The sequence below is a fragment of the Palaemon carinicauda genome, chromosome 39 (assembly GCF_036898095.1).
Source record: "Palaemon carinicauda isolate YSFRI2023 chromosome 39, ASM3689809v2, whole genome shotgun sequence".
Lineage (NCBI taxonomy): Eukaryota > Metazoa > Arthropoda > Malacostraca > Decapoda > Palaemonidae > Palaemon > Palaemon carinicauda.
In genome coordinates this window covers 43696026-43709154 of record NC_090763.1, presented here as the reverse complement: position 1 = coordinate 43709154, position 13129 = coordinate 43696026, and the positions used below count along the sequence as shown (strand labels likewise).

Here is a 13129-nt window from a genome sequence, read left to right as displayed (position 1 = left end):
ATTATTATTATTATTATTATTATTATGTAAAATTGCGCGTAAAAAACACACTTTTTATAGTTAGTCTCAAAATAAAATGCGATTGATCGATAATATAATCAATTACCTTAGGCCCGCAAATTCACGTAACCGATCCGGTTAATATCTGGCAACTTTGGAATTCTTTCCCTGCCTTCATGTTCCCTGATTGCTACGTTCAATTCTATAAATCATGACAATAATTTTTTCCTACCCAGATTCGTTTTGTATAAGACGACGGATTTTAAATTTTCTAAAATAAATTAGATCTAATTTATATAGATTTTTATCTGAGGTGGCCCTCTCTTTTGGACGCTAAAGGAAAAAAAAAAGTGTAATTTCATTCATGTAGACCAATTTTAGAACCTAATAAGAACGTTGTTTAGGCTAATTTTTCCCAATCAATTTATTATTTGTACGTGTCAGCAAGCTTGATAAGGGACCTACATCGATAAAGATGCTAAGCTTCAAAGAAAATTAAATACTAAATTGTTTGTTATAAGCCTGTATATTTTACTAGTGTATGCGACCCGTCAGTAATGACAGCTGAATATTCAGGTAGATATGCGCGCACACACACACACTGGCTTTAAAAAAAATCTGTAATCATAAAAAAAAGGTTCAAATATCTAAAATGTCATTGAACAGACAGTGGAGTTTATTTAGGGTGAGATGTAGTTAGTGACAATCGTAGAAGAGGGGATTGTGTACGTGTACGTGTTTGAGTAAACTAAAGCAAGACGAGGCTTCAATACCGTTATTTGGATAGGTTAGTGGGGTAAGGTGAGAAGCTGACCCGAACTATATCTACTCAACTGCAGTAGAAATAGACAAGTAATTCCACAAAATTGGTCTCTCCTGCTACGCATCCAGGTACCCCTCATCGTCCCCTCAAAGACTGCTCAGTCTATTCTAGGTTTTTTTTTTTTTTTTTTTTTTTTTTTTGATCGAGGACTTGAGGCTCCACCATCTGCTAGACTACGACCTGTGTGTATCATGGCTAACTACGATGATATCAAGACTGTGAGAGGAGTAGGCCAGACTGAAGTTAATAGGTTAAATAGTATCCAACTGAAACGTGCACTTGCAGCAATAATAAATGCTGAGCGAGAGCGAGGTAAGGGACCAAGTAACAGTAAGATATTTAATGAGGTACGGCAGATTAGAGAAAGTGTTCAAGAAATTAGTCAAATGAATGCTTAAGTGAATGGGTTATCAGAAAAATGAGAAAATGTATACCAGATAATCCACCACCAGCAATTATTTTTAGAATCAATAGACAATAGAGAGAGGAAGTGCAGCCTAGTGGAGCAGATGATAAAGAGAAACTCCAAAATGTTCTTTCAACACCCATCAAGAACAACCCAATGTATCCTGCAAACGCCCTCTGCATGTAACAGTTTACAGACCAGCAGAATGTAATACTGTCATTGATAAGGCACGGACTCTGAAAAAATGCGGGGGATATATATTCACGCACATATACTAAAAAAGATATACATCCATTGTCAGGAAAAAAATCGGTAGGTTAAAGAAACGTGAAAAATAAGGAAAGGAAAAGGCAGAAAACGTTGCGGCAAATATTTTTTATGATCACAAGAACCACGTGCTTTTGAAGGATAACATTGTTACAGATTGCTTTACTCCTAAGTTTTTACATGTAGTCAAAATACCGTACCGTCACTTAAGTTATGTTCATGGAATATAGCTGTAATTAAAGATAAACTTCAACATCCAAATATTTTGAGTGTTGTTTTACAATTTGACATGGTTTGGCTCTTAGAAACCAAAGAGTGTTTTAATGTTACAGTGCCAGGTTTCTCTGTATTTTACAATCCTTTCAGGGCCGGATCACATAGAGGGGGCATAATGTTGCTAATAAAAGAAAAGTTGTTAGAATATGCTAAGTGTATAAATATGGACACAGAGGGTCAGATCTGGGCAACACTTAATTTCATTGTGCCTTACAAAGTAGGTGAAGTCTATAAACCACCAGACGATTCACCATATTTTCAGCAAGCAGATGTCGGAGCCCTAGCTGCACACACAGTTGATGCCGGGAATATAGTTGTCTTAGGAGACTTTAACGGCAGAGTTGGGGTGCCCGAACTATCAGATGTAGATAAGAATGATAACACATATAGAGATATGGTAGATGTTTCAGTAAATGTACAAGGTAGATCATTATCAAATAAGTGCAGTGACAATGACATGGTTATTACCAACCACCTAGTATGGGAGAGCAAACAGCTTGGAGGTAAACTATCATCCAAATGTCAGGATCAATGGATATCTGCGATAGACTTGTGTTTAGTAAAACAAGATATGGTTAAGCAGATTATCACCACTAACACACGGCAAGACATAATGGGGCCTGACCACGCTCCCTTATGTGTCATCATCGAGGTACTATCTTCAACTGTTACTAATGTCGTTATTCTACTACATAGATCCAGCATGCTCGAAGCTACCCAATACCAGTCCAAAGAACCAATCATGTTATGTAAAAGTCTGTCACACAAGTAACTAGACCTACAAACACTCCCGACAATGCTCAGCAAGATACCAGTACCGGCAATCTCCGGGAAAGGACATCTGCAAAACAATATTCAAGAAGGATGCACTATAATAATGGATGCTGCTTCAAAGTGTAGCTCACCCCAGATTAATGCTTTATGGAACGAAGCAAAACCTAGATGGGGAAGAATTATGGAGAGCAAAGATCCAAAATTAGTATGGAAATTCGTAGATTGGAAGGAAACGTTCGACAATATTACTGAGAACCAACAATCTGAAAATGAATTAAAAAAAATTTTGAACAACCTTTTGGTAATTATGTTAATGTTGTGAACGAGGCGGAATTTGGAAACCGCTCCCTATACGTGGGTGACACGATACTTTTTCATATAACGAGATTGAAAATGCAGTGGTCATTAAAAAAGACAAAAGTTATTCAGGTATATGCCCAGGAGTATTAAATGTTTTACCAACTTCCTGGCTTGTTTTTCTGCTAAGTTTATTTATTGTCATCTTCACTTAATTGAGTTACCCTGCTAACTGGTGCTACAAAAAGCTGTTTTCCCTATTAAAAAGTGGTATTAGAATGCTATGAAACAATTATAGAGGTATTAGTATTATGGACACATTTGCAAAGATGTATGATATTCTAATATTAAATAGATTACAGTTATGGCTAAGCATAGATAAAAGTCAGGCAGGTGCACAAAAAAGGAGTTGCCTAGAACAGATATTTTCTCTAAGAATGTTATGTGATTATGTTGTATGTAAAAAAGGTGAAGCGTTTTATTCTATTTATTGATTACAGTAAGGTATGCGACAGAGTGTCCAAGCGTACTGATAGCAGTTTTGAAGGCACGCGGATGCGGTAAAGTTATGCTCAAAGTAATACGAGGTATGTACTCTTGTACAAAGAATATACGTAAAGCTGCTATAGTTGATGCTGCTGTCGGCGTGCGCCAGGGTTCTCCTTCAAATTCACTGTTATTTATTATGTATATAGACGAAACTAAGAAGGATAAAAGATGCTGTAGCTAATGAAGGTTTCTTAGAAATGTTGTACGCATTAATGTTAATGTACGATAGTCATTTTAGCGACAAATGGAGATATGTGTGAACAGAAATTTAGAGTAGTTACCCAGTACTGTAAATATTTGAGAATGAAAATAAATGCCAAAAAGACTAAATTTTTTGTAATAAATGCCAGTGAAAGGGACAAAATTCCCTTACAGATAGTTATTACCCAAATACGTTATTCACTACAATATATTTAGGCACTTGGTTTCCAGATTCAGAGAAAATGGCAGATGTAATTTCATTACACGAAAAATCTAACCAGATTGTAGTAAAAAAATGTGCTATATTTTGTGCTTCCAATAGTCAGATGTCATTTAAGTATAAAAAATTGGTATTAGAGGGTGCTGTGATGTCATCATTATTATATAGCTCAGAATCATGGTTAACAGGTAACATAAAACCGATCGAACAACAGTATAACCAGCTAGTCAGGCACACACTTGGAGTCAGGAGAAATACAAGCATAAATCTTTGTTTATTTGATTCCGGTATTCCCCCACTTACTCACTTAATCTCTAAGCAGAAACTTAATTTCTTAAGGTCCAAAGTCAATGTAAGTGACACTGAACAACCCTTTTCATTTTTTTTATGAGTTATGTCAAGAGAATAACACCAACGCATTTAGATTTATATCTAAATATCTGGAACCTCACATCAATTCTAATTCATCTGTTGATATAGCGAATCTTATAAGTGCCAGAAGTTTACAATGTACTCAATTTAATACGTATGAAAATGAGCAAATGAACTAAACGTGACAATGACATCACACCCTGTATATACAACTATTTTGTTTATTCGTGATTTTCTACGAGAGTCCTTTAGTTGCCTTAGACTAATGTCCCATAATCTAAGAATCGAGACAAGTCGCTGGAGCCGAATACCCCGTGAAGCATGGGTTTGCCGGTGTAACAATACTAGTATCCAATGTGAAAGACATGTTTTAATAGAATGCAACCTAACTAATGATATTAGATTGAAATCCCCTATGTTAGATTTCTTACACACCAGCAGCTTGCTTGGTGGAAACACTCATAAATATCCATTATGTAAATATGTCCATGAAGTATTAAGATTCTATTCATGAACAGGATTATACCAAGGTCTTAAAATTTGAATCATATTATACTAAAAGTAATATAGAAGTAATGCAATTCACCTGTATTTCATTTCATTTATGATTTTGGATAGACATTTTGTCTTTGGCCTTTCCGGGAGTTATTAGATCAAATTACGAAAGTAAAATTCTAGGCATGGTTTTCTATTGCATAGTTTTCATATGATTTAAGATGTGTCATGTTTATAAATAAAACATAAAATCATTATCATTATTTTAGTGAATTCCATTAATGTCAGGAAGTAAATATTGTATTTTTAAATGTTTAGCTTTAGAATATCAGCTGTATGCTGGATAAAACCATTCTTATGTTCCAATGTATGATTTGTGTGTTATTTTGTCAATAAAATCTAATCTAATCTAGTCTAGAACTAACAGCAACCTGTGTAAGGAACTCGAACAATAATAAAGAATAATTAAATGCTTGAAAGTGGTTTTATAATAGTTTTGAAGAATCTGAGTAAAGATCTAAAGGCTGCCAACGCGACCATCGTAAAATCCTTTTTAAAATTTAATGGTTTTTTCAGACAATATGTCAGACTATGACTCCAAGAATACTGATTGGACGCTGATTGGAATGTTCAGTACTAAGAGGAGGAGGATGATGCTTGAGAAATTTGTGTATGATAGTTAGATAGATAGATAGGGAGATAGATAGATAGATAGTATAGTTAGATAACGTTATTTATAGAAATGATCAAGATGGATCCGAATTGATGATTTTTACATAGGTGAGAAAGTTGAAGCGAGATGTCTATCTTTTTTTCTTCTTTTTGCGTCTCGCGTAAATAAAAAACAAAAAACAATCGCTTATTCTTCTCTCCTGAAATTATTACTATGGAGCTCGATCACTGGCTCTGGAGATGTAGTCATTAGGGAAATGAAGAGCTTACCTTCACTTCGAAACCCAAGGGATTAATTATATCTTCCTGATTATCCGTCAGCGTTGGAAGCAGTATCCTTGTGTAAGTCTGACCCACTTTTATTTACTCTTGTTTTAAAGAAGTTTTCGATAAAATTGTTTCTTAGTGTTTATACTACTACTACTACTACTACTAATAATAATAATAATAAGAAGAAGAAGAAGAAGAAGAAGAAGAAGAAGAAGAAGAAGAAGAAAAAGAAGAAGAAGAAGAAGAAGAAGAAGAAGAAGAAGAATGGATATTGCATTGACAAGAACACTAAAATCTTATAAAAGCAAGTCTTTTCCAAAAAATAATCCAGGGGTGTTCTTAGACACTCATGCATATATTTTTTTCTCATCCATAATGTTAAGCTTATTTACGTCTTTCCAGCTCTCTAACCTAAACAAAACAAAATAATATATACTGAATACATATATTAATACAGTAAAATATTTTATGACATGAACTAGAATAAAACCCAACTTTTTTCCCTTTGTCCCAATTTTACGAGACAATTCACTTCCTCCTACTCTGATGAAAAGCCAGTTGAATTATGTAGCATCATGAATTATCATTATAACAGCGAAGGTCATCCTAAATATGCACAGTATTCAAAAGGATAATGTATTACTATGGAAATCTTTATAGATAGATAAAGCTCAAGGAATTCCAAATTATTTTCTTGTCATGTAGGAGTTGTGTATCGGAACCAACTTAATGTTATATACACTTGGTAGGGCATAAATCACAAAATTACAGGCTTTCTAGAGATCTTTAAGACAATAATAACCTCAAAGTTTAATTTTTGTTTTTTAATCTAGAATGGTTTTGGGCAAACGTTTTATACCGAATATCCATCTGGGTATATCAAGAATTTACGCTGCATTGGATATCAAAGTTTCTTCAATGTTGTATGAACTTGCGAGTTAAATCAACCATTACAGCGTGAACAAAATATAACGATTAAGTTGAAAAAGTTGCATTTTTATCATATGTCATAATCCAATGAAAATGATATAAAAAGTACATTTTAAATGAGCATATGTTACGCCGTGAAAACTTTATAATGATAAGTATTTAATAAAAAAGAGATGATAATAAGGATTAGGAATTTGTAATAACAATACCAACAGAATTTATGTTCATTCAGAAAAAGAAGCCTTGACGAATTGCAATGGATCACGAGGTTAATCAGTATTTTGAACTTTTCTTTTCCTAAAAATAAGCAGTTGACACTTATGAGTTTCAGGTGTACACGCACAGATAATATGAGGAAGCGGTGAGGTAAAGAAAGGCGGTTTGAGAGAGAGAGAGAGAGAGAGAGAGAGAGAGAGAGAGAGAGAGAGAGAGAGAGAGAGAGACTTTTGAACTGTATTCGGAACTGTGAGACCACAGGAAACGAAAGGAGATTACACACTGCAATTTTATTCTCCCTTCAGCAAATTGTTCTTCTGTTGCTCCTTCCTTTTCCTAGACGCAATCTCATCCCGATAATGTTGCTCTCTTTATCTACAGTATGTGTTGTGTTAATAAATAATTTGCCAGATTTTAAAGTAACGGAAAAGTCATTTTGTAAAGTTCATGATAAAATTAATTAAATAGAAGGATCGATATACCCAATCACTTTTATAATGGAAAACTTCTATTTAATTTTTAAGGCAACAATTTTTGGGAAAACAAATAGAATTCCTAAATATTTAACCCAATAATAAGGAATAATGCGTGTTGATCCGACTCTTCCCCTTTAAATATTTTTAAATGTCTCCTTTTTTAACCTTTTTTTTTTAGGAAGCACATTCTTAAGGAGCTTCTTTTCAAAAAGGTTAAAACTAACATCAATCATGGTTGAAAAAAACTTCAAGGCTGTCGAAATTGCCGATGAATTGACATTCTCTTTTTTTTTCTTTTTTTTTTGGGGGGGGGGGGGCGATTGAATGACTCTTGTCTTGCCAAACATGAAACAGAAAACCATTAGAATGTTGGTGTAACTTTTACGAAGAGAGAAGTTTAGAATCCCTTCGCTATTTGGGAGAATACTTTTGGTATGGACGTACAGGCATTATTGTGGAACTAATCAGATGACAGAAAAGGCGAGTCACGAAAAGGAAAGCATGATCAAATAAAGATGAAAAAGCTATTCAAAACAGATTAAGAGAATATAGCAAGGAATCACAGGCATTTACGACCACATTACGGGGAAAATAGAGGCCATCAATTAGATATTAACTATATTCTTAACGCATATAAATACAATGTACATTAAAATTGTTCAATATTGACGGTAAATCGATAAGTAATGCACCTTAAGGCTACCGAAAACCTAAATCAATCTGGAATCCGTTTTGTAGAACAAGCAGAGAACATGAATGAAAGTATCAATATTGTAACTTTTAGTAGATCACGTACAATTAAGATAATGCAGGAGGGAAATACTAGAAATAAATCAATCATTAGTAAGCCTAAAACAGACTAAATCAAGCTACAAAGACTGAATAATGTTTACCAACCACGTACAACATTAGTGTGAAACCATATCAGGTATATTAGAATTTACAAAATGAATACATAACAGTTTAGTTATTCTTGAATATAAGGGTTAGCGGGATCTTACACATCTTCATATCTAGTTCACTCATAAAAATTAAGAACAAATGGAAAGTTGACGTAGGAAAATTAATGGATTTTATCTTCGAAAAACGTTTTGATATTCACAAAGGAAAGCTAGAAAAAAAAAATAAAAAAAAATAAAATAAAAAAAAAACCGAAGTACATGATGCTGCTTTTGTTTGAACAGATTTTCTTCCCGATACGGAGGACGTTCTGTTGAAATCATTACGTCTGATACCGGAATTATAGACTTTTTATTATATTATTTCATGATATCTCTTTGTTACACAAAGCTTTATCTAAAAAAAAAGAAAATAAAAAGTCCTTGACTCTTCGTGCCAGGTGTTCGTGGTGCAGTACGTAGACGTGGCCATGTTCAGCAACGGCAAGTTCAAGAACATCGTGGCCACAATTGACACCACGGAGGGATGCCCTGTGACTTCGGGGGCCTCCTTGAGTCGCCAGTTCAAGCTAAGCCCCGCCAGGGGCACCATCAAGAACTGGATCGCCCTTGAGGAGTTCTACGACAGGGATAGCGCCTTGGCCTCGTCCGTCCCAAAACCCGATACCCAGGAGAAGAACGTCTTTGCTATCTACGTTAGCTACTACGTCAAGGTAACCATTAAAAGCTTCTTTTTTAATGATTGTCACAATAGAACGCATATTTTTGTTTACTCCCGAATTCATTTTGTACTCTAATAAACAAACATGGCAATAAGAATTTATTAAAATACTCCATGTTTTTTATATATATTTAAGGATTTCTATTGGTTTTGAATAATATGCTTTATCACACAAATATAAATTTAAGCTGAACAGAATTCCCTGGGGCTTTTCAATAAAGACTTTCAGTAGATTTGATGATATGTTTCTACAAGGAATAGAAAAGTATTACATACAAGACTTTAAACAACTCATCATCACATTGACAATAATATTGGAACATCATTGGCTCTGAATTTACATCATGTAATATTTTTTTTTTTCTTTGGAAGAATAAGAAATAAACCTAAACAGACCTTCAAGAGTGTGACTGCAAAACTTATGAGCTTAATTTAAATGGGTAAAATTATTTTTCTTTTTCAATTGATATTCAATTTGGATTTTCACTGCTGGGTTATTTCGAAAAACATCAAACCTTAGTTAAGAAAAGACACCTCTCCCAAATGCATGAATGCTGGACATAGACAATGCTGTCAATTAAACACGAGAAAAGACATGACTAGAAGAATAACGACCGTTAACAAGTTTCTTTTGATAAATAGAACTTCTATTGAATTAACAAATCCAAAAGGAAGATTCGATTACGATAAGTTAAAAATGATGGGTGAACAGAAAAAAATATCAGCATTTTTTTTTTTTTTTTTTTTTTTTTACAGTTCTTCCCCTTTCTGCCAAGTCACTTGATAGGAGGAAGTAATACGATGAAATCAAATTCTTCTTTTGAATATCATTTAGTGAAAGACGTATGAAAAGAGAGAGAGAGAGAGAGAGAGAGAGAGAGAGAGAGAGAGAGAGAGAGAGAGAGAGAGAGAGAGAGAATATATATATATATGTATATATATATATGTGTATATATATATATATATATATATATATATATATATATTATATATATATATATATATATATATATATATATATATATATATATATATATATATATATACATATATATATATATATATATATAATGCTCGAAAACAGCTGGATGGGGACAAAGGTAGCTGAGATTAACCTTAGGCTTATGGTGTAGTAACCCAAGTATCATATCAGTGTATTCATAATAGAGTTACCTAATACTACTGACATACTAGACTATTTATTAAAAGATAATATGTAGAACTAGACTGCCTAGCGGTTACGACATGCTAGCCTTTTTATTACAAAAATATCCTTGCCTTAGGCTAGTATCATACTAGCCTAGTCTACGAGCGAAATTAGTTTCAGTTTTAACATTAAGTATGTCAGCTACGAGCCTGGCTGTGTTAGTTAATCTCTCTCTCTCTCTCTCTCTCTCTCTCTCTCTCTCTCTCTCTCTCTCTCTCTCTCTCTCTCTCTCTTTGTAACAAATGAAATCTTGGTTTCTTTGCAAAGTCTTTAGGGAATACTCACTCTCTGACGAGGGCTCTAGTCCACCTTGGTTAATCTTAACCCTAATGCCTTTCGTACCCATCCTTGAATTCTGTTAATCTCAAGAAGTTTACTATAATTGAATGACGGGGAAATTTCTCATGAATGATAATAGGGTCATTGTCTGTGCAATTAATACATTCCGGTTATGTTAAACTCCATCAGAAAGAATAGATGACTAAACGATATTCTAAAAGGATTCTAAAGGGATAGGGTGGGCCAGGTTGGGAGGGGGGGGGGGGTGCATTACATGTACAATGACTATCAGGAAATTTGTATTCTAAACTAAAGGGTATAAAAGTAGTTCCCATATTTTGATTGAATTTTACGCTTAAAGGACCGTAAATTCGAACGGAAATTTGATTTTGGAATAGAAAGGATGAAATAATAAAATATTAGGATTTATGAAGGGACCATGGAATCTTGAAAACACACTAGAATAAAGAGAATAAATATATCAAATAATTATATATATTAATTCTGGAGACGTCATATGGTGGCTCCATATAATCAGCTAGACTAGGTGCTATGGCCTTACCGCTTGGCTTAGATTTGTAGATTCCTGGGTCGTTCCCAGTCAACTGTCAACCCAGCTTTCAATATCAGCGGACGATGGGATTGTTAAAAGGTGTGTGGGATCACCACACTCATTTCTTGAAGATCATCTTATAAACGAGAAAGCTAAACCTCTCTAGCACAAAACCTCCAAATGGAAAATTCGTGTAATGATACGTATATATATATATATATATATATATATATATATATATATATATATATATATATATATATATATATACTAATACTCGTCATTTTCATCATCATCATCATCTAGGCCTACTGATGCAAAGGGTCTTGGTTAGATTTCACCAGTCGTCTTTATCTTGAGCTTTTAAATCAATTCTTCTCCATTCATTATCTCCTACTTCGCGCTTCATATTCCTCAACCATGTAGGCCTTGGTATTCTAACTCTTTTAGTGCCTTGTGGAGCCCAGTTAAAAGTTTGGTGAATTAATCTTTTTTCAGGAGAGCGAAGAGCATGCCCCGACCATCTCCATCTACCCCTCACTATAATCTCATCCACATATAGCATTTGAGTAATCTCTCTTATAGTTTCATTTCTAATCTCTTCCTCCTATTTAACTCCCAATATTCTTCTGAAGGTTTGTCCTCAAACCTACAAAATCTGTTGGATATTACTTTATTGTCAAACCCCGACTCATGTCCATACAGTAACACTGATCTCACTAAACTAATATATAGTCTGATTTTTAATGTAATTTCAGGCGACTCTATTTCCAAATTCTTCTTATCCTAGCCATTTTCTGATTTGCTTTCTTAAATCTTTCATTAAACTTTAATTCTAAAAACTGTATTAAAAATCAAAGTTCCTCAATTTTTAAATGATTCCACCTCATTAATCCTTTCTCCTTCAAATTCCATTGCATATTCTGTTCTCATTATCTGTCTTTCTTCAATTTATCTTGATCCCAACTTCATGTGATTTTTCATGCATTCTTGTAAGTAATCTTTGCAAGTTCTTTGGGGTTCTGCTAATAATGTCAGTATCATCAGCATACTCTAGGGCAGCTAATTTCCTTTTACCAATCCAGTCCAGTCTTTCTCCACCATCCCCAATTGTTTCATGCATTACAAAATCCATGAGGAGGATAGCAACATAAGTGACAACACATTCTCATGGAGTACTCCACTATTTATTGTAAATTCATTTGATAAGACTCCACTAATATTAACTTTTTACTTGCTATGATCATGAAAACACTTATTTAAATTTATATATCTAAGAGGAACTCCCCCACAAAATTGGCCTGTACATACTATCCAAGCCTTTTTTCATAGGTTACAAATGCCATCAAAAGTGTATTTCTTTATTCTACACATTGCTGTACCACATGTCTCAAAATGAGAATTTGGTCATTACAACTTCTACCTTTTCTAAATCTTGCTTGTTCATCTTTCAGCTTTTCATCAATCTTTCTCTCTTCTCTTTAGAAGGAGCATACTATAAATTCTAGTAACAACTGACGTAAGTGTGATGCCTTTGTAGTTATTGTATTTATACCAACACTACTAGCTCCCATTCATGAGGTTTTGCTTCTTCACACCACATTCTACAAAATAATCTTGTAAGTATTCTTGGAGTCACTTCATTTTCGGCTATTAACATCTCGTGAGTTATTCCATCGTATCCAGGGGCTTTACATCTTCTTGGTCTTTTAATGATAACTACGACTTCAAACATACTGCATTCGTTCATGGACACATCGAGGTCTTCCTCAGCTTCAGGTATATCAATGAAATTATTCCCTTCATATCTCCTTACTAAGAAGTGTTCCATCCAACATTGCCTTACTTCATCTTCTTTTTTTATAACAGTTCCATCTCTCTAGCTGATGGGTATATGCTTCTTCTTTTCCCCAGTAAAGATTTCATCTAATAATTCTATGAGCAGTTCTCACACCATAGCCACTCCCTGATTCATGGCTTTTTCAGCCTCATCTGCTCTCCTGTCTTAATGTTCTCTCCAGTCATTCCTGGCTTTTCTTTTGACTTCATTATCATACTGGCATACATAGCATGCAACCTTGCAACTTTCATTACTTCCTCAAAAACTTTCAACAATCAATTCCACTCTTCGTCTCTTTTTTATAGTATCCCAAGTATCATTTGATATCCATGGTTTTCTCCTTGTAACTGCATATCCCAAAACTTCACTTCCAACTGAATGATATA

The 13129-nt window shown here is 34.1% G+C and overlaps 1 protein-coding gene across 3 annotated transcripts in view; it reads left to right on the top strand.

Annotated features, from left to right (window-relative positions):
• Positions 1–13129, top strand: part of LOC137631148 (arrestin homolog) — a 742836-nt gene that overhangs the window by 621086 nt on the left and 108621 nt on the right. For all 3 annotated transcript variants that reach the window (XR_011041865.1, XM_068362848.1, XM_068362847.1), the window contains exon 7: positions 8584–8856. Coding sequence is in view for 2 of the 3 variants with exons in the window: in XM_068362848.1 (XP_068218949.1) it covers positions 8584–8856 (273 nt within the window). In the remaining variant the exon portion in view is untranslated. The remainder of the gene's footprint in view (positions 1–8583; positions 8857–13129) is intronic.